The sequence below is a fragment of the Hyperolius riggenbachi genome, chromosome 4, assembly GCF_040937935.1.
Source record: "Hyperolius riggenbachi isolate aHypRig1 chromosome 4, aHypRig1.pri, whole genome shotgun sequence".
Classification (NCBI taxonomy): domain Eukaryota; kingdom Metazoa; phylum Chordata; class Amphibia; order Anura; family Hyperoliidae; genus Hyperolius; species Hyperolius riggenbachi.
In genome coordinates this window covers 142,155,602-142,178,279 of record NC_090649.1, presented here as the reverse complement: position 1 = coordinate 142,178,279, position 22,678 = coordinate 142,155,602, and the positions used below count along the sequence as shown (strand labels likewise).

At 42.7% G+C, this 22,678-nt stretch overlaps 1 protein-coding gene across 1 annotated transcript in view; it reads right to left on the bottom strand.

Moving 5' to 3' along the window:
* The window catches only part of LOC137571517 (glutathione hydrolase-like YwrD proenzyme), a 115,392-nt gene that overhangs the window by 2,200 nt on the left and 90,514 nt on the right, over nt 1-22,678 (bottom strand). The window contains exons 9-11 of the mRNA XM_068280742.1: nt 11,103-11,265; nt 5,389-5,559; nt 2,306-2,390 (exon numbers count right to left, since the gene is read on the bottom strand). Coding sequence (XP_068136843.1) covers nt 2,306-2,390; nt 5,389-5,559; nt 11,103-11,265 — 419 coding nt within the window. The remainder of the gene's footprint in view (nt 1-2,305; nt 2,391-5,388; nt 5,560-11,102; nt 11,266-22,678) is intronic.

The following is a 22,678-nucleotide window of genomic DNA, read 5'->3' as shown; positions in this document are numbered from 1 at the left end:
TAATGGAATATATATGATAATGATAATGGATAATGGCAATAATGGATAATGCAATAATGGATAATGTGATAATGTAAGCCGAAGGCTGGTGGCCGGCACGGGAGGGCGTTGTCAAGGGACCTGCAGAGCGCTCAAGCGCCCCGCCATCTGTTAATAGAAATATGTTTGTGATTGTAATATGTTTTTGTTTCCCCCCCCCCCTTTTTATTTCAGTGTTTCTTGTTGTCACAGCTCATTTAATGTTTAATGTCAATACTGTAATAAAGCTGTGGCCTTATAACTCCAATTGGGTGTCATAGCTTTTATTACGGTTATTAATAAGGTCGGCTCAAATAGGGCCCTACCCTGGTCAAGAGGCTGGCATGTGATTTGTTGTCCCTCTCTGCCATTGTTCCCAATGATCCCTAGATGGCACTACAGTGTAGACAGTAGATGCATTCATTTCTTTGAAAAGACTATGCAGTGACTACAGCACAGACCGGATAAGCCAGTGAGGAGTATAAGCATACTGAATTATATAAGAAAACTGTGCACTGCCTAATATCAGTGACTAGGTTGTGGGGTGCAAACAGATGAGATAATTTACTAGGTGCTGTAAATAATACCTATCCATATCCTTTAACATTGAACGAATGTTGAAAATATGATACACTATATAATCAGTTATACCTAAGCCATTTTGTTTTTAATTACTTCTCTACCATTGCTGAAAACCTTTTTTCACATTTAGTGGTACGACACTTTCCTCAGTTATAGCTTTTATATACTGTATGTTACCCAGCATGCACCATATTGATTTTTTTTTTAAGGATTCTGCTATAATCTCACTTACCAAGAAAGGTTAGATAAACTGGGTTTATTTAGTCTAGAGAAACGACGCCTTAGAGGGGATCTAATTAACGTGTATAAATATGCCAGAGGACAATATAAAAGCTTGGCGGATGAGCTTTTTGTCCCTAGGCCTTCTCAAAGGACTAGAGGACATGATCTGCGCATGGAGGAAAAACGTTTTAGCCATTTATTTAGGAAAGGGTTCTTTACAGTTAGAGTGATTAAGATGTGGAATGCATTGCCACAGGAAGTCGTTATGGCAAACTCTATACCTGCATTTAAAGGGGGCTTAGATGCTTTCCTTGCGTTGAAAGACATCCATGGCTACAATTACTAGGTAATGCCCAGTGATTGTTGATCCAGGGATTTTATCTGATTGCCATCTGGAGTCGGGAAGGAATTTTTTCCCTTTTGGGGATAATTGGACCATGCCTTGTAAGGGTTTTTCGCCTTCCTCTGGATCAACAGGGATATATGAGGGAGCAGGCTGGTGTTGTACTTTGTTCTCTGGTTGAACTTGATGGACGTATGTCTTTTTTCAACCCAAATAACTATAATTTATCATATGAATGTGTACCAGTATTGGTGATGTCTGAAACCACACATTGACTATGTATGTAATTGTACTTGTGGGATGTCTTGTTTGCACAGAGTGAATATTTCATGTATCTATGACCCCCAGTATTTGTTTTGTACAGCGCTATGGACAATGTTGACACTATATAAATAAAAAATAATAATAAAGAACAGAAATGGCTTTTTGTACTAAATACTTAACCCCAAACATTTTAAAAGTAAATACGCATAGTATTATTCCCACATGTATCGATTGTTAGTAATATGTCCTTTATGTGGTATTGTATATGAAATTATTTATTGTTAACTTGTTTTCTATTATAATGATTTATTTAACCTCCCTGGCGATCTATTAAAAACCGTCAGGGGGCAGCAGAGCAGTTTTAATTTTTTTTTTTTTAAATCATGTAGCGAGCACACGGCTCGCTACATGATAGCCGCTGTGCAGCGGCATCCCCCCACCCTCTTTGATCGCCTCCCGGGAACTCCAATCAGGAAATCCTGTTCAAAGAACGGGATTTCCTGGAGGGCTTCCCCCGTCGCCATGGCGATGGGCGGCATGACGTCATTGGGAGTCCCGAGCTACCCCTCAGCGCTGCCAGGCACTAATTGGCCAGGCAGCGCACGGGGTCTGGGGGGGGGGGGGGGGGGTCGGCACGGCGAGCGCCGGACAATTGGCGGGTAGCAGCAGTGATCGGAGTGCACACTCAGCTAGCAAAGTGCTAGCTGCGTGTTGCAAAAAAAAAAAAATTACGCAAATCGGCCCAGCAGGGCCTGAGAAATCCTCCTGCGCGGCATAGCCCGAGCTCAGGTCGGGCTTATCGCCAGGGAGGTTAAATACATACATACTCAAGTATAAACTGAGATTTTTTTTCTCCTAAAATGTGGAAACTCTTACCTTGTTTATCATACTCAACTAAAATTCGAGGAACATCAACCGCTATTTGAGGATTCATTCCAAATTCTGCCATGTTCAAAAGAACCTATAGAAAAAAATATATGACTGAGGAAAGTTTACAATTTATGGACTCTAAATGCTTAAACAATACCTGCATACAAGCTAAATGGAGACAGAAATCTCCAATTGAAGTAGACTTATCTATGGCAGGGGTGCCCATTGTGTAGATTGTGATCTCCTGGTAGATCCCAAAGGACTTCTGGGTAGGTCCCACACCACCCACCTGAGTGATGTACGCATGGTACTCTTTGACTTGGACGAGGTTAGTGTGAAATGCTGAGCAGCAGTTTTGCACTGCAGGGTAGAGGATTATGATGTTGCAAGGTGGCGACTAGTAATGATCAGGTCTAGAACTCATGAAGAAGCATGTGATCAGTTTGGTCAGGTGATAGATATGCGAGTCTATGATTTGCTAGTCATGATCATGTGCTTAGAGGAAACATCTGAGATTTTTTTATAAAGAAAAATCAGATTTACTTACCGGGGGCTTCCTCCAGCACCTGAAAGCCTATGTATCCCTCACCACAGCTCCGCTCCTTGTGAGTGCCAAGGCATGCGGATATGCAAATTGCAGCATTGCATTGCAGGCGCCACTGTGTGCCCAAAAATCCCTTCTTTGCCACAAAATGTGGCTTTTATAATCGACACCTGTGGCGCCTCCCTTTTTCGGTGAGGGATCCTGCGCCCTTTTTTCCTGATTCGGCTTGGCACAACTATCCTTGGCCAGGTTCGCCTATTCCTCTTTGCAGCACCTCTCAAGCACCATCAGATTCGATGAGAAGCATCAGTGCACAGCCATTTTAAGATCTCTCAAGAGATGTTCAATCGGATTGCAGTCTGGGCTCTGGCTGGATATTCACAAAGTTGTCCTGAAGCCACTCCTTTGATATCTTGGCTGTGTGCTTAAGGTCGTTGTCCTGCAGAAAAATTAACCGTCACCCCAGTCTGAGTTCAAGAGTGCTCTGGAGCAGGTTTTCATCCAGGACGTCTCTTTACATTGCTGCAGTCATCTTTCCCTTTATCCTGACTAGTCTCCCAGTTCCTGCAGCTGAAAAACACTCCCACAGCATGATGCTGCCACCACTATGCTTCACTGTAGGGATGGTATTGGCCTGGTGCTGAGTGGTGCCTGGTTTACTCCAAACGTGAAGCATGGCTTTGTAAATCAGTCTCACTGTGTAACATTGGGCCTGATGCACTAATTAACGGTAATATTGCCATCCACAGACAGGGTACAGGAATATCACCGGTACTACCGCAGCAGTGTACTGCGAGTTACAATATTAGCATGACCTGTGGTACTCAAGTGCTGCGAGCATTGCTATAGTAACACGTATTAGATGCTTATGCCGTATACCATTGACATTGTGGCATGATGATAAAACAGACATTGTCAGCTGTGCTCGGTTTCCTTCAGCAAAACAGTCCCGCTAATACCACAACTCGCGGTATACTTCTGTGGTAGTACTGTTAATACTGCCGTGAGTTGTCTCTGAATGGCAATATTTTTGCTAGTAAGGGCCTCAAGCCCAATGTTTTATTGCTTAGCTTTTCATGCTGAGGTTGTAATATTCTGCACCACGATTCATCAGTCACTGTCCTTTTCTCTGTGACAAGTACACTTTGTTAAACAGTGTCCACCCCAAATCCCATTTTCAGGCCGGTTTCAAACTGCGGATTGGCGGAAGGGGGCCGCATCGCACCTCCAAAAATAGGCCTTTGGGGATTACCGTGTTAGTAAGTTCAAAATGCAGTAAATGGTTAATTCGGATTGTTGCATTTCACGTGTACGCTACCAGCCTCCCAAGTTCATTGCAATGCCTCAAAAATTATAAACCTGCTATTGTCACCAGATTTGCTATGAAGGTCACTGCAATATCAGGTTTTGGATAGGCACACCTTGCTGTGGATGGTTGGGTGCTCAGCATTGATGCAGAAGCAACATTGATCCAGTACAAGCAATTCAAGTTCCACTGGCACACCAGTATCAATATTCCAAGCAGTTTTATTGTATGCACAACATGAAGGTCAGGCACCTTGCTATGAAGTTCAGGGAAATTTGTGGGGACATGTTAAATAGTTTGGAAATACAACTTTTTTGTTTGTGTTAAGGCCATTTAAAAACTTTTCATAAAAGAAAAAAACATTTAGTACTTACATAATACAGCCTCTACCAACTTTAACTGCACCCCGTTTAAAAGATAATTACTACCCTTTGGAAATCTGGCTTTGGAAGTCTTGGCTTTCATTCCCAATATGCTCCACGTCGGTGTGATGCACCGTACTTGAGCTATGAGGTGTTGAATGAAGGGGGTTCACTGTACCTGGTTGCCAGCAGCACTAACCTGGTAACCCGAGTTTCCAGCCCAAAGCTCAGCTAGCGAAGCAAGCAGGTGAGGGTCCTGGTGTGCAATGGCCACTATCCAAGTGGACGTAGAGTTAGAATAAAAGGTTGTCAGAGTGAAGCGAGGACTGAGCCCGCAGCCCAGCGAGTGAAGCGCGTGAAACGGGACAATGATTCCAGTAAAGTGGGCAATATCACTTTAAAAGGAGTGAACACCGCACGTTCAACACCCCCTAACTCAGGACTTATGCATTGCACTGACACAGGGCATAGTACAAATGAAAGCCAAGAGACTCGGCTTTCCAATTTATATTATATAGGTTTGTAAAGGTATTTAAATATTATTTAAATAGTAGGCAGTCAAATTTGGTACACAGTATAATACATAAGTACTAAATCTACAATAGGTATTTTTCCTGAGTCGCCTATTTCATGAGCTCAATAAAGTGACAACAAATAATAATTCAAAAACGGTGTGTGATCCCCCTCCAAGCACTCTTGTCCCCCATGCAAGTTGGTTTTCCCCAACTGTATTTTCTTTTTTCATTCAATAAAGATTTTACCAGCAGACAGACTCATCTGTCTATGACTAGTATATACGCTACAGTGCGAATATACTAGTCCTATAATCATCTGTCTGCTTGTGCTTCTCTTGATTAATGTTAACAAGTCTTCTTACCTGCACATGGCCTTGCGGTTGCATGAATCCCCCCATTACACCAAAGGCACATAACAAGTCATCAGTATCTACAGCAGTGGCCAGGGCTGGTATAATCGTGTGGAAAGGACGTTTTCCAGGGGAAAGACAATTAGGGTGTCCAGGAGAAAGTGAGAAACCCTTCCCTCGGTTCTGAAATATAAAAATCAAAACAAAAATCATTTTAGAGAAAACCTGCCCAAAAGCAGGACAACATAGGGGGCTGCAGTGAAGGTGAAAGTAACAGTATATTGTTCTGACCTATTATGTGAAATAGGTGTGATAAAACTTTACTTTTACAGAAAAAAAAGGGAAACTATTTCAATAGCCAGTATTTCTGAAACTACGGATCATTGTGACATGCAGCCAAAAGTATGATGATAAGTTTTCCTCAAATCTTCATCCGTTGCCGTTTCCTAGGTTTGGGATTTCCCTGTTTTAAGCATTGTCCTAGTTTGACCAGAAACACCTGAACCTGACACCTGAACTGAGAGGGAAATGGAGGCTGTCATATTTATTTCCTTTTAACCAATACCAGTTGCCTGGCAGTCCTGCTGATTTCTTTGACAGCAGCAGTATCTGTATCACACATCTGAATTAAGCATGTGGATAATCTAGTCAGACGTCAGTCAGAAATATCTGATCTGCATGCTTGTTCACAGTGGCGTACCTAGGGCATTTGACATCCGGTGCTGGGTATTAAAAGACACCCCCAATTTCTGGGGTAGGCGCGCTGCTGCAAAAAATGGGTGTGGCCAAGACCGGATGAGGGCGGGGCTAACTGTAATTTAAAGTGAACTAGGGGTGAGCGTGATATGGAGGCTGCCATATTTATTTCCTTTTAAACAATACTAGTTGCCTGGCAGCCCTGCTGATCTATTTGGCTGCAGCAGTGAACTGAATTACACCAGAAACAAGCATGCAGCTAATCTTGTCAGTTCTGACAATATTGTCAGAAACTCCTGACCTGCTGCATGCTTGTTCAGGGGCTATGGTTGAAAGAATTAGAGGCAGAGGACCAGCACGGCAGGCAACTGGTATTGCTTAAAAAGGAGATAAATATGGCAGCCTCAATATTATTCCCACCTCGGGTTCCCTTTAAAAGTGCAACGCAAAGACAGTGGGGCCAAAGTTTTGGTGACCCTTTCCCCAGAAAATTCACAAAATTGTGCAGGTTTTCTCTAGAAAATACACGTAATGTGACCAGATTTGCCCAGAAAATACGTTCAATCATGTCGGCAGATTTGACTAGAAAATACGTGCAATCATGTGGCAGATTTGACCAGAAAATACATGCAATCATGTGGCAGAACTGGCCAGAAAATGTGTGCAATCATGTCGGCAGATTTGACCAGAAAATACATGCAATCATGTCCGCAGATTTGCCCAGAAAATACATGCAATCATGTCCGCAGATTTGACCTGAAAATACATGCAATCATATCGGCAGATGTGCCCAGAAAATACATGCAATCATGTTGGCAGATTTGCCCAGAAAATACATGCAATCATGTCGGCAGATTTGCCCAAAAAATACATGCAATCATGTGGAAGATTTGACCAGAAAATACATGCAATCATGTGGAAGATTTGACCAGAAAATACATGCAATCATGTGGCAGACCTGGCCAGAAAACACTTCAATCATGTAGCATACCTGGCCAGAACATACACGATACACCTGCTAATATAAATAAAAAAAAAAAAAATACATTTACTCACCTGCAGCACAGCAGACCTCCTGTCCTGGCCTCCGTCCGGCGCACAGCTCCCACGATCCTCTGCAGTCAGCCAGCAACGTTCCTAACCTGCAACTCCCGCGCTGAGAGCAGGGCTACAGAAAAATGGCGCCCGAAGCCCTGCACTGCAGACTCAAAGTCTCCAGAGCAGGGCTTCGGGCGCCATTTTACCGTAGCCCTGCTCTGCCGGAGCTGCTGGCTGCTGCTGTCGGTGAACTGTGAAAGTCAGTTCACGCTGGGGGGTGCTAATAGGGTGCTTGGAGAATTTTAGGGGGTGCTTCAGCACCCCCCTGGCGCCACCACTGCCCCCAGTATAGCTAATATAGTTGCCCCCAAAATAGCTAGTATAGTTGCCCCCAAAATAGCTAGTATAGTTGCCCCCAAAATAGGTAATATAGTTTCCCCCAGTGTAGGTAGTATAGTTGCCCCCAGTGTAGGTAGTATAGTTGCCCCCAGCTAGTATAGTTGCCCCCAGTATAGCTAGTATAGTTTCCCTCAGAATAGCTAGTATAGTTGCCCCCAGAAGAGGTAATATAGTTGCCCCCAGTATAGCTAGTATAGTTGCCCCCAGCTAGTATAGTTGCCCCCAGTGTAGGTAATATAGTTGCCCCCAGTGTAGGTAATATAGTTGCCCCAGTATTAGTATAGTGGCCCCTAGTATAGTTGCCCCAGTAGTATAGTTGCCCCCGGTATCGGGGAAGCTTGGAAGGAGGGGTCAGGCCCCCCACACCTCCCTCACCTGGGTTCCCTCCTTCTGGCGTTTCCCCCCTTCTAATTAGCAGCAGCTGAGAGAAGCGGGCAGGAGCGGGCGGAGAGGACTTACTCACCTGCTTCCAGGCGATGACACACAGCGTCAGCGTCACATGACACTGGTATCCGACTTCTCTGCCGCTCACTGTGCTTCCGCTAATCAGAAAGCACAGTGAGCGGTGGAGACCAGTGTCATGTGACGATGACGCTGTGCGCCATCGCCTATAACGCAGGAAGCAGGTGAGTAAGTCCTCTCCGCCCGCTTCTCTAAGCTGCTGCTAAATAGGCGGGGGGAAGCGCCAGAAGGAGGGGACCCAGGTGAGGGGTCTGGCCCCCCTCCCCGCCGCTTTCCCCGCTACCCTTCCATTCTGTGTTGCTCCCCCCTCTGTGAGAGGCCTTGGTGACACCCCCTGGGACGTCCGACACCCGGAGCGCCCTGCCCCTTGCCGCCCTATGGTAGGAACGCCACTGAATGGTGTGATGCCTGTTCAGCTGTTACCAGGACTAAGGTTCTTGTTTTTGTTTTTATCACAGCTCTGTTAGCTGCTGTAAATCTGTTCTTGGAAAAATAACAAATAAAAAATATACTTTTTTAAAAAAATATCCTTTTATTTCCTCTCATCGTGGGATAGCACTAAAAGCACAACTAAAATGGTGTATAAACAATGGAGAAAAAAGTAAGAATGTGCCATATGTCGGTTTTTAGAGTGTTTGGTGATAATGTAGCGAGTGAGCAACAGCTGACACGCACAGCGTCACACCCGGTTTTCCTGCTTATCATGTTTATTCAACATTAGTAATTGTGTCAATATACATTTTGGACTACTGAGGAAAACTAGAGGTCATTTTAAGAGATATGATTAGTTCAATGTCCTTCGTAAGAAGTCTGCAGCAAATGTGTCACAGTTGTATAATAGTGTAAAATAAAATATGTGTTATAAAGTCAATACATGAAACATTATACAGCAGAGTCCCCGGTAGTCGACACCAGCAGGGATACATGTGACTGCCTGCCAGCTGCTTGAGCAACCGGCTGAAAAAGCACAACCCCCCCATATACTCACAGAGCCTCTAGCATTGTCTTGTAGACTTCCTGCAGCTCCTAGCAGATTTCCAGCGTCATCTGAGCACGCATGCCAGAGTGTCACCTGACCCGCAGCTTCCATGCATGGTGCCAGAAAGCTGCTAGGAGCCAGCTGGGAGCTGCAGGAATTTTACAACACGTCGCTGGAGGCTCGGTAAGTATTTGAATGCCTCCAAACCTGCCTAACCCCACCCCCCAAAAAAAGTCCACAGTTTTCCCTCAGGAATGCCGGTTAGTTGAGACTTCCGGTTGCCTGAGTTCCTGATAACAGGGACTTTGCTGTATTACAAGTGTAAAACTGGCCATAGCCAAAAGAGGCCAGGTGGATTTGCTGGCACAGCTTGATAAAATGTGCATGTTTTCACACAGACACACGTGTGCAGAAAATGCATACAGAAAACCGACACGTGCGCTCCCACCCTGAGCTTATTACACGCACTCTATCACCGATGAAGCAGAACTGGCTCTGCAGACTCCTCCTGCATCACTACAGTACAGAACACTTGGGGAGGGGTAGAGAGTTTGGGGGCTAAGCACTGTACACAAGTCCCTGCTGCACACTGAATAGGGGCTGTCTACAAATCTTTGTCTACAAAACTTTTATTCCTTATTAGTGGCTCAGCAGATGCAATCATTAGAACAATTGTGCGGAGTGCAGAAAATTTTTCTTTCTCTCCGTGCCCTTACTTGTCAGTCTTTTAGGAAAGTGAAAAGAAGCTTCTCCCCCACGGGGCCCCCTGAGGCTTCCAGACCCCCCTGCGACTGCATTCCCTTGCAGGGTCTATTGTTACGCCCCTGCCACCAAGGTTATTATATGTGTGGCATGATAAGTTATCATTCAGATCTTTCTGCATCCTTACAAATTCCCAAATCATAGTGGTAGATTAATTCGCTTTTCACAAAACTGGTCATGGAGGATAATGGCCAGCTGTATTAAATTGTGAGATCCTCTGAGAGCAAATGATCATTAAATGGCTCTATGTGCTCTGAAAAGCTATAAAATTCCAAAACTAATTATTTCTTTATTGTATTTATAAACGAATGCAGTCATACACAACCCAGGCCTTAGAAGTGACATTTTAAAAGAGTGACTGAGGTACTAGGCTGAGCACCAGACCTTGTGGAAATTTCTTAAATATTTGTTCGTAATCTACAACCTGCTGGAAAGTCTCTGCATTCATAAGCTGGTGGTTGACAGTCACTGTATGTGCTCAGCTATTCATCATGTTGGGAAGATCATCATGACTGGGCCTGGACATCTATGACCAACATGAGGCAATATTTATCAATATGGGAGAGAAATACGGACGAAAGGTGCAAATTGTACAGCGTCAGCTCCCTTTTTGCATTGCCTTGTGGAAGTGGTGTGACCCAGACTGCCAATATGCAGCTTCTTATCTAAAGGCCCATATATAAGCAAGATTCAACTTAAAGGGGCACTCAAGCGAAAAACTGTAAAATTTAAAATATGTGCAAACAGAGAAATAAGAAGTAGATTTTTTCCAGAGTAAAATGAGCCATAAATCACCTTTTCCCTATGTTGCTGTCACTTACAGTAGGTAGTAGAAATCTGACAGAAGTGACAGGCTTTGGACTTGTCAATTTCTTTATAGGGGATTCTCAGGGATATATTTATTTTCAAAAGCACTTAGTGAATAGCAGTTGCTCTGTCCAACTGCCAAAAAACTGTGTAGCGAGCAGGGAGGCTGGCCAGCATCATTGTTTAAATCCTTTTTCAGGAATATCTTTATAAAGAATAAAAGCCTTGCTGAGAATCCCCTATGAAGAGATGGACTAGTCCAAAGCCTGTCACTTCTGTCAGATGCCTACTGTAAGTGACAGCAACATCGGAGAAAAGTAATTTATGGCTCATTTTACTCTGGGAAAAAATGTACTTCTTATTTGTATATGGTATTATATATTTTAAATTTTACAGTTTTTCGCTGTAGTGCCCCTTTAACGTACATTCAGACATAATTGTTATCCGCTCTTCCAGTGTGTTTATAATTTGGTCAGAACATGTAGATGAGCAGATAAAACACGTGCTGCACACTGCCTTTCAAACCATATACAGCATAAACCTGGCATAAGAGTGTTGAATGTAAAATAAAAATGCTAATCACCTGTAATGCAAACCCACAGCCTTCAGGCACTAGCCCTGTGCCAAAATTCTCATAATTGCTGTTGATAAATGAGCAGGCATTGCCATTTGAGTCCACAACAGCAAAGTATACAGTGTCCTTTCCTGTATTCAGTGGAGATCCATGGCTAGTGTCTTCTGACGCTCTGAATGAAAGAACAATGGAACAGTGTGACACACTGCACAAGACAGGGCATTACACTGCATACAAAATTAAAGACATTATCGCATTTGGCAAAATAAAATGTATGATTAATGAGTAAAGATTTTTGGTTTCTACGAAACATGAACTTGGTAGAGGTTAGTATTTACATGGATGTAAATAACATGTCCCTATGCTCCAAAGAAAAATGCACTATATATTTTTTTTCCTTTGTCTCTGTCACTTATAGGGGATTCTCTGGGATTTCTTGATTTTTAAAAGCACTTCCAGAATGGCAACTGCCTAAATAGTATGCAAGCAAGTAGCGATCGCTGGCGTCCTTGTATAGATGCTTTCTAGGAAGTGCTTTTGTACAGAACAAAGAAAATATTGAGAATCCCCCATGAGGAGATGGACTAGTCCAAAATGTCAGATCAGCCAGATGTTTTACTGCTTGCTGTAAGCAACAGAAACAAAAGAAAAGTAATTTATAGTGCATTTTACTCTGATAAAAAGCACTTTTTATACAAATGTACTTTTAATTTTATAATTTTATAATAGTGCTTCTTTTTCATAATAATTTTATTATGTTTGCGTGAGCTCAGAAATAAAGATCTGCTTCAAAGAAGCACTTGATGTACACAAACTGCTTTCTCATACCGCTTTCTCATACTCCGTGGACAAGAATGCTAGAAAATAACAGAAAAAAGGAAATACATTTAGAAAAAAAAAGAAAGAGGAAACAGAGCAGTAAAAGCATATATATATATATATATATATATATATATATATATATATATATATACATATACATATACATACAGTGGTCTGCAAAAGTATTCGGCCCCCTTGAAGTTTTCCACATTTTGTCATATTACTGCCACAAACATGAATCAATTTTATTGGAATTCCACATGAAAGACCAATACAAAGTGGTGTACACATGACAAGTGGAACTAAAATCATACATGATTCCAAACATTTTTTACAAATAAATAACTGCAAAGTGGGGTGTGCATAATTATTCGGCCCCCTTGCAGTGCAGTCAGTTACCCATAGACATTGCCTGATGAGTACTAATGACTAAATAGAGTGCACCTGTGTGTAATCTAATGTCAGTACACATACTGCTTCTCTGTGACGGCCTCAGAGGTCGTCTAAGAGGATATTGAGAGCAACAACACCATGAAGTTCAAAGAAGACACCAGACAGGTCAGGGATCAAGTTATTGAGAAATTTAAAGCAGGCGCAGGCTACAAAAAGATTTCCAAAGATTTGAACATCCCACGGAGCACTGTTCAAGCGATCATTCAGAAATGGAAGGAGTATGGCACAACTGTAAAGGCCCATACACACGTCGGATTTTTCTGAACGTCGGGTCGTTTGAACGTCCCGTCGTTCAGTCGTTCGCACGTCAAATCCGACGTGTGTACAGACTATCGTTCGCGTGATAAGACTGGTTACCAGCGATCCGCCGGGCGAACAAGGAAAGCGCTGATCAGAAATGCAGTCAAGAGGCCCATGGTGACTCTGGATGAGCTGCAGAGATCTGCAGCTCAGGTGGAGGTATCTGTCTATAGGACAACTATTAGTCGTGCACTGCACACAGTTGGCCTTTGTGGAAGAGTGGCAAGAAGAAAGCCATTGTTAACAGAAAAGCATAAGAAGTCCCATTTGCAGTTTGCCACAAGCCATGTGTGGGACACAGTAAACATGTGGAAGAAGGTGCTCTGGTCAGATGAGACCAAAATTGAACTTTTTGGCCAAAATGCAAAACGCTGTGTCGGGGAAAACTAACACTCCACATCACTCTGAACACACCATTCCCACTGTCAAATATGGTGGTGGCAGCATCATGCTCTGGGGGTGCTTCTCTTCAGCAGGGACAGGGAAGCTTTTCAGAGTTGATAGGGAGATGGATGGAGCCAAATACAGGGCAATCTTGGAAGAAAACCTCTTGGAGTCTGCAAAATACTTGAGACTGGGGCAGAGGTTCACCTTCCAGCAGGACAATGACCCTAAACATAAAGCCAGGGCAACAATGGAATGGTTTACAACAAAACATATCCATGTGTTAGAATGGTCCAGTCAAAGTCCAGATCTAAATCTAATCGAGAATCTGTGGCAAGATCTGAAAACTGCTGTTCACAAATGCTGTCCATCTAATCTGACTGAGCTGAAGCTATTTTGCAAAGAAGAATGGCAAGGATTTCAGTCTCTAGATGTGCAAAGCTGGTAGAGACATACCCTAAAAGACTGTCAGCTGTAATTGCAGCAAAAGGTGGTTCTACAAAGTATTGACTCAGGGGGCTGAATAATTATGCACACCCCACTTTGCAGTTATTTATTTGTAAAAAATGTTTGGAATCCTGTATGATTTTCGTTCCACTTCTCACATGTACACCACTTTGTGTTGATCTTTCACGTGGAATTCCAATAAAATTGATTCATGGTTGTGGCAGTAATGTGACAAAATGTGGAAAACTTCAAGGGGGCCGAATACTTTTGCAAACCACTGTAGATAGATAGATAGATAGATAGATAGATAGATAGGCAGAAAAGCTACCACTCTTCTCCTGCAGCACTTCAACCCTAGGTTTAAATCCCAGCCATGAAACTGTCTGCATAGAGCTTGTATGTCCTCCCCATGGTAGCTCTGCTTTCCTACCACAATTCAGAAACACACTAGTAGATTAGTCTGCTTCCCTGAAACTGGTCCTGGACATGATCAAGGATTGTGAGCCATGAGGTTATTCAGTGACGTAAAGGCTAAAAATGTGTTAGTACCACAAGCATAGATGGCTATATAAAAAGAAAAAGGTAAGGAAAAGAAAAAAGAAAGGATATAAAAGATGATTATGTAAGAAGTCACAAATATGACAATTCTTGTGTGTGCTGTGTGTGAGTAACAGTCTTCACAGATTACAGTCATACTGTATGGGTGGGTTCCTAGGTGGCACTGCTGTGTCATGTTTTGCATCAACACAAAGGGTGATTGTTGGAGGACAGAAAAGTTCAAAGGTTCCAAAGTCTGCATCCCTTTTATGGCCACGTAATTTCCATGGTGCAACCCAGTCAGTTAAGATAAGCAAACATCTTTATCTAGAGTACACATGCACACACTGGTACCAGCATCACAAGGGACTCTGCTATGGCCATGAAGTCATCTACTGCCTATAAATCTTAATAGCTTAGAGGGCAGAAGTTACACCAACATTTACCTTACCGCAAGTGCTATTAACTTAGTTCACAACAATGACATGTAGGGCGTCCATAAATTGGTAAATAATCACATACTACATGGGGCATATCCATGCAGACTATAAGTATCTTCTGAAGGTTTTATTGCAACTTCCATAGATTTACTGACATGATGATTTTACACCATTAAGATGCTTCCAGTAAAATGTCAGCAAGGCTGAAAAGTTGTATTGATGGGACAGACAATAGTGTCCATATCCTCCATACAACAGTGAATAAAGCCTCATACACATGTTTGAGGGTTCTAGGCCAAGGCAGCCGGCAGGATTTTATGCTGCCAAAAACTCTGCTGGGGCCACAGGGACAACAGTAAAGTTGCCGGGAGACCTGGTGGATCCCAGCAGCTAAGTTGGGTGCCCTGGTGGTAAAGTTAATAAGAAATAAAGGGCCCTAATGGCACTTATGAGGGGTGTTCAGGGGGCCCCCCAGGTTAATTTTGCCCAGGGGCCCCATTATAACTAGAGCCGACCCTGCAAGTAGGATATAGTCCATAATTTGAGCCTAGTGAATATAAAGACTTTTGGCTTTTAAAGCAAATCTGAAGAGAAAATAAACTTATGAGATCATGAATTTTATGTGTAGTACAGATAACAAATAGAACATTAGTAGCAAAGAAAAAAGACTCACATTGTCCAGTACAGTTAAGGTGGCTATACACTGGTCGATTTGCCATCAGATTCGACCAACATATAGATCCCTCTCTGATCGAATCTGATCAGAGAGGGATCCTATGGCCACCTTACTACAAACAGATTGTGAATCGATTTCAGCCTGAAACCGATCACAATCTGTGGAGCTAATCGCCCCCCCCCCCCCCCGCATACATTACCTGCTCCACCGGCGCGAGTCCCCTGGTCCCGGCTGTCATCTTTTCCGCTCCGGACCGTTCCTGCAGCTACTGAACTTCCTGTCCAGGGGAAGTTTAAACAGTAGAGGGCGCTCTACTGTTTAAACTTCCTGCCGGGACAGGAAGTTCTGTGTAACTGCAGGAACGGTCCGGAGCGGAGAAGAAGACAGCCGGGACCAGGGGACTCGCGCCGGCCGGAGCAGGTAATGTATACCCGCTGTATTGCGTTGGTCGTCGGGCATTCCTACTCCGCTATCGACGCACACTCCCGACCCGCCGGCGATCGAGAAAAATCTTCCGCACGGACGGATCAACGGGAATCGACAGGAACGATCGATTTCGGACGGAAATCGATTGTTCGGTCAGCGGTGTGCGCTGCGATTTCACAGCCGATTCGATCACTGTGATCGGATCGGCTATATATCGGCGGGAAAATCGTTAGGTGTATGGGCCCCTTAAGAGTACAGTAAGAGTCAAACACTTGAGTTGTTCTATTTGCAAAAGAGCTTCTACAAACTGTGTCCTATTTTTCTGAATAGCTTAACCCTCTTAGCGGTAACCCCGAGCTGAGCTCGGGGTAAGCCGCCGCAGAGGATATCTCAGCCCCTGGTGGGGCGATTTGCCTCATTTAAAGTGCTGTACGCGCAGCTAGCAGATTGCTAGCCGCGCGTACAGCTTGATCGCCGCTGCTCTGCGGCGATCGTCCGCACGCAGCGGCAGAAGGGGCACCCCCACCAGAGCCAGTGCTATGGGCTGGATCGGAGGAGTCTGACGTCAGGACGTCGGCTGACGTCCATGACGTCATTCCGATCGTCGCCATGGTGACAGGAAAAGCCAAACAGGGGAACGCGTTACATACGCATTCACGTTTGCTATTGATGCCGGCGACGATCGCACTAGAGGGACACATGCGCCCTCTAGTGTTGTTTCATGTAGCTACCACTCTGGTAGCTTTACATGAAACAAAACAAAAAACTTAAAAAAAAATGTATTTCTGCCTACTTGGCAGAATTAAAGAACCGCCAGGACGGTGCCAAGAAACAGTGTGAGACAGCTTGTGATAAGGTTTTACTGCAGGAAAGTTCAAAGAGTCATTAGCTCTGTTCTGTTTTACAGCTTAAACTACAGAGTGTGGTTTCTAAACTGCAAAAATGACAGAATGATGCAATGTTATAAATATAGCTATACTGTATAACTAAAAAAGAAAAAACACGAGATTCATTTCTTTGCTACTAATGTTCTATTACTCATCCGTACTTCACATACAATTTATTATCTCATAAATTTATTTTTGCTTCAGTATCAGTTTAACTATACCATCTACTGGTTCCAGGATCCGATGATATGCAGAAAGACGTGAAAAGAAGCACAAATTCCTACTTCTATTCATATAGTTTTATGTAGCAGTAATGATCATGACTAGTCAAGTCATTGGGTAGCGTTTGTTAACTTGTATGAGGAATCTACTGGTTGTCCGGTAAATACCAGTTAAAGGACCACTATTGCGAAAATTGTAAAATGTAAAATACATGTAAACACATACAAATAAAAGTATGTTTCTTCCAGAGTAAAATGAGCTATAAATTACCTTTATCCTATGTTGCTGTCACTTTCAGTAGGTAGTAGAAATATGACAGAACCGACAGGGTTTGACTAACCCATCTCTTCATGGGGGATTCTCAGGGTTTTCTTTATTTTCAAAAGCCATTAGTAAATGGCAGTTGCTCCATTCAACTGCTATAAAAGTGCACAGCGAGCAGGGAGGCTGGCCAATATCTTTGTATATATCCTTTTCAAGTAGTGTCTTTACAAAAAAAAATAAAGGCCGTGCTGAGAATCCCCCATGATGATATGGACTAGACCAAAAACTGTTGGTTCTGTCAAATTTCTAGTACTTACTGTGAGTGACAATAAGATGAGAGAAATATAATGTATGGCTCATTTTAATGTGGAAGAAATGTACTTCTTCTTTGTATGAGTTTACATGTATTTTAAATTTTACAAATTTTCGCAATAGCAGTCCTTAAAGTTTTACTAATTCTGACTCTGCTTACTCATCACACCCACAGGATTCAGCATTTTTGGCCAGTAAATCCTGTTTTGGATGAAGTAGATGGCTTCCTTCGTTAAGGACAAGTGCAGTCCTAATCTATCCACTAGTAATGGGTGTAATCTGCTCATTACTATTACGTACATTTTGTGTAAAATTTCACAATTACAGCCACACATAATTATTGATTTCACGTAATTCATTTGTAATTTTGCGAATCAAAAGTACAGGTTGTCCCCGGTTAACGAACGAAATAGGAACTGTAGGTTCATTCTTAACCTGAATCTGTTCTTAACTCGGAGCATTGTGACATCTCTGTCCCCTGTACCTCCTCTGTGTTCCCTTGTGCCTCCAGTGTCCCCCTCTGTGTTACCTCTGCTCTTTGTACCTGTTTATAGAAGCTTAAAAGCCATATTTTCTTAGAATTTTTTAAAATTGATTTTCTCAAAAACTACATGTCCAATTTGAAAAAAATGTTTTTGACTTGTTCCCATGGAAACACAGAATCCATGCCGTTCGTATCGGTGGGTCGTTTGTAAGTCGAACGTTCGTAAATCGGGGACAATCTGTAATTCAAAACAGATTTTTTTTTTTTTTTAAAAAAAAACCTTGTCGCTTTTGAAAAAAAAATAGTTTTAAAAATTCAAAGGAACAATGGTTTTTAAATTTGTGCAAAAATGTAATTTTACAGAGTTTAAAAAAACATCTTTCCTCGTCGGCATGAAATTACGCATAATTGCGAAATTACCGTTCCCGATTAAGATTACAAAATTAAATACGATTTTTTTTCTGAAATTTTGCATCCTAATTGTGAACTGGGATGCAAAATAACGAGTATACAAAATTAGTGCTCATCACTACTATCCACACAACATCTCAAAGTTTTATCCACACAAACACTATGACAACCCTTTGAATCGTGTTTAGGAAATAATGCTGTCTCGACACACAAATACAATGTGATGGCAATGATTGAATACAGAAGAAAAAATACAACACCAGTGGTATATAATTAAAATCTTTTTTTTAAAAGTGAGAGAGATATGGGGGCTGCCATATTTATTGCCTCTTTCTTGCTGATCTTTCTGGCTTCAGTAGTGTCTGAATCACACACCTAAAACAAGCATGTGTTTTTAGAGCACCTGATCTGCATGCTTGTTTTGGGTCTGTGGCTTCAAGTATTAGAGGCACAGGATCAGCAGGACAGCCAGGATACACAGTTTATTTTCATACAGTAGAATTTCGTTATAGTAAACTCTGGTATAGTAAACCTCTGGATATAACTCAGTCCTCAGGTCCCAGCAAATGCGTCCGTATAAATATACAATGTATGACTAATTCTAATATAGTACACTTCTGATAGTGTAGACTACTTTTCCCTGTCCGTTGGAGTTTACTATGAAGGGATTCTACTGTATTTAGTTTTTTTTATTGAAACATCTTATTTTCCAATATCAAGAAAACAAACTTACAGTTTGCATACGCTTTATAATGTGTGTGTGAACATCTGCAAATATTTGCCCAGTGAATATAAACATAAATGAAATATAATGTTATAACAGACTGTACGTGCGAACATGCAGGTCAAAGTACCACACCTCCTGAGCAAGGTCTTATCTCCTACCAACAAATACTGTATAATAAAAAGCTTCTGGCTAAGCCAACACTCACCTTCATAATAAAGACAATGCTCAGGGTAACACAACTAAAACTTAATATAACAAAAACAAAACTATACAGGGATACTATTGTGTACTAATATGTTGAGTTACTCCCATGAACAATATGAAATAATTACGGTATGATCTAATGCAGTGTTTCTCAACATTATATTGGTATGTACCCCTTTTACAATAATACAATACAATACAATAACATTTCTATAGCGCTTTTCTCCCATAGGACTCAAAGCGCTTAGGCTCTCTCAGATTCAGTAATTAGTAGGATGAAGTATTCACACAACAAAAGTTATATTTCTGCAAATGCCAAACTGAACAGGTGGGTTTTCAGTCTGGATTTAAACACGTCCAGGGATGGGGCTGTCCTGATCTGTTAAGGTAAGGAGTTCCAAAACGTAGGGGCAGCATGACAGAAGGCTCTGGGACCAAAAGTTTCCAAGTGGACTCTGGGTATGACTAGATTATTAGAACCTGTGGATCTGAGAATGCGGGGATTGCTACGCAGCTGTAACATATCTTTCATGTATCCAGGGCCTAGATTATTCAGGGATTTAAATGTCAGTAGGCCGATCTTGAATAGGACCCTCCATTCTATAGGTAGCCAGTGAAGGGAATGCAGGACTGGCGTTATGTGGCAGTGACGGGGTTGGTTGGTTAGCAGTCTGGCAGCAGTATTCTGTATCAGCTGTAGGCGGTACAAGACCTTTTTTGGAAGGCCAGTGTAGAGAGCATTGCAGTACTCCAGTCGGGATGTGATGAAGGCGTGGACTAAGGTTGGCAGATCTTCTGGGGGTATGAGGTGCTTGATTTTTGCAATGTTCTTCAGGTGAAAATAGGATGATTTCACCACAGCAGAGATTTGAGTTCTGAAGTTTAAATCCCCATCAATTAGAACTCCCAGGCTACGCACATGATCAGAGCTGCGTAGATCCGTGCCTCCTATTCCCAGTGGTGAAGACTGCAAGTTAAGTTGTTTTGTTATCATGCTCTGCCCTCCAATCAGAAGGACTTCAGTTTTGTCTGCATTTAGTTTCAGCCAGTTGTCATTCATCCATTACTGTAGTTCACGTAAGCAGGCGTTTATAGTTAGAGTTGGGTCTGTCACACCAGGCTTGAAGGAAAGATATAGTTGGGTGTCGTCTGCATAGCAGTGGTATGTCAGGCCATGTTTTTGGATTAGTTTTCCCAACGGTAGCATGTAAATCGTGAAAAGCAGGGGAGAGAGGATTGAGCCCTGGGGCACCCCATACTTAAGTGTTACAGGGGTGGACAGGAAGGGCCCCACAGACACTTTGTGGGTTCTGCCACTCAAGAAGGATTGGAACCACTGAAGTACTATGCCATCAATGCCGCAGTATTCCTGTAGCCTGTTTATCAAGATGTCATGGTCAACTGTGTCAAAGGCTGCAGAAAGGTCTAGCAGTATGAGGATCGAGCACTCTCCTCTGTCTCTTGCCATGAGCAGGTGGTTGCATATTTGAATGAGGGCAGTTTCAGTGCTGTGGTGTTTCCTGAAGCCAGACTGGAATGGGTCATAACTGTTATTTTGTAGGATTCTGGCTTCTAGCTGGAGGTATACAGCTTTTTCAATTAGCTTGCCCAGAAAAGGGAGGTTAGAGACAGGTCTGTAGCTGGTCATTGCATCTGGGTCCAGGGAGGGTTTTTTGAGGAGAGGCCTGATGATTGCTTCCTTCAGTAAAGCAGGAAATATCCCTGATTGTAAGGAACAGTTAACAATTTTGAGGAATACCGGTACGAACAGGTCGGGGCAGTTCAACATGAACTGTGTTGGGCCAGGATCCAGGTCACAGGTAGTTAGGCGGACGTGAAGGAGGATGCTTGATGTGACTTCTTCATCAATTTCTTTGAAGTTTGACCAAGGTGTTACGTTGTCTCTGCTAATGGTCTTCGGCGCTATATTAGGCTCAGATGCTGTAAGTTGGATGGCGGACCTCATAGCGGAGACTTTGTCTGTGAAGAAATGGGCAAATTGGTCACAGAGGTCCTTTGAAGACTCGATATTAAGTTTTTGACATGCTGGGTTGCAGAGTTTTTCCACTGTGCGGAACAGTTGGGCTGGCTTGTTAACTGCATTTGCAATCTCTTGTGATAGAAAGGATGATTTTTTTCCCGTGATTACCTTTTGGTAGCTCTTCAAGTGGAAGATTAAGGCATGTTTGTCTTCTGGGGACTGAGATTTGCGCCACAGCCTCTCAAGTTTTCGGCCTTGTCTTTTCAGCTCTTTTATAGCGTTATCAAACCACTGTGCATGATGGTGTGGAGTAAGATATTTGGTGCGCAGAGGAGCAATGGTCTCAAAGGTGGAGGACACACATTTGTTGTATTTAAACACCAGAGTATCAGGATCCAAGCTGGAGTCCGTCAATTCATCAAATCTAAGGTTATCTCGGATATGTTGAGGTGTTAGCCCTTTTAAGCGGCGATATTTTATTTGATTCTTGACCTGGTGTTTTAAAACCCTGTACTCACTAAGTACCCCCAGCATAGTAAACATTATCACAAGTACCCCTTAACAAATGTAGTACATGATAATTGGTTCTAAACAAATTCCAAGCATTTCCTATTGCTTTTAATTATGGACCCGATAAGCGTACTGTAATGAAAAATCCGCAACGCCGGATGGATTGCGGAAATATGGTCGCATCCAATCCGGCAAGCGGACTTTCCAACGCGTGATGCGAAAATTCGTACGCATCCGCTGCGCAAACCCGTCCGAGCACTCTGCTCCAAACTCACCAGCATGCTGCTCACCAGGGCTCTGCCATCTTGCCTCTAGGGGGCGGGCACGCACAACAGACATGCCTTTATACTCTTAGAAAGCGTGTCAGCTGACCGGGAGGTCAGCTGACATTTTAGCCTGCTCTGATTGGTTGCTGCCTGGGGTGGAGACTTCTCTCCCAGGCAGTATATAAGGAAGTGCTTTTCAGTCACACTTCGTCTGTGTTTGCGATACCCTGTGTCAGCACTCAGACCTAGTCAGCCTTGTCTCTGATATTGTGTTATATATTGGTTTATCGCCAATATATACACATATTATCCGGTTCAGCGCCGCAGTGCCGAAAATCTCATGCATCCGAGCAACGTTCACCTCCCATTCATTTGCCTATAACTTTATTGCTACTTATCACACTGAATTGATCTATATCTTGTTTTTTTCCGCCACTAATTAAGCTTTCTTTGGGTAGTACATTTTGCTAAGAATTATTTTTTTCTAAATCCGTTTTAACAGGAAGATTAAGAAAGAAATGAAAAAAATTCATTATTTCTCAGTTTTTGGCCATTATAGTTTGAAATTAATATACGCTACCGTAATTAAAACTCAAAAAAGGTCCGCACACTCACGTGATCCAAGATCAAGGTTTTGTTTTGGTAACCATTCTGTACTGTTGTACCTTGACAAAGGGGACCCCACGGGCCCCGAAACGAGTCGTCGGTCTATGGAGTGGACTTGTGTCACGCTGGTTGAATAAAAGCTTGATCTTGGATCACGTGAGTGTGCGGACCTTTTTTGATTTTTTTGCTATCAGTCCCTTATGGTCCGGCACCTCCACAGTGGTGT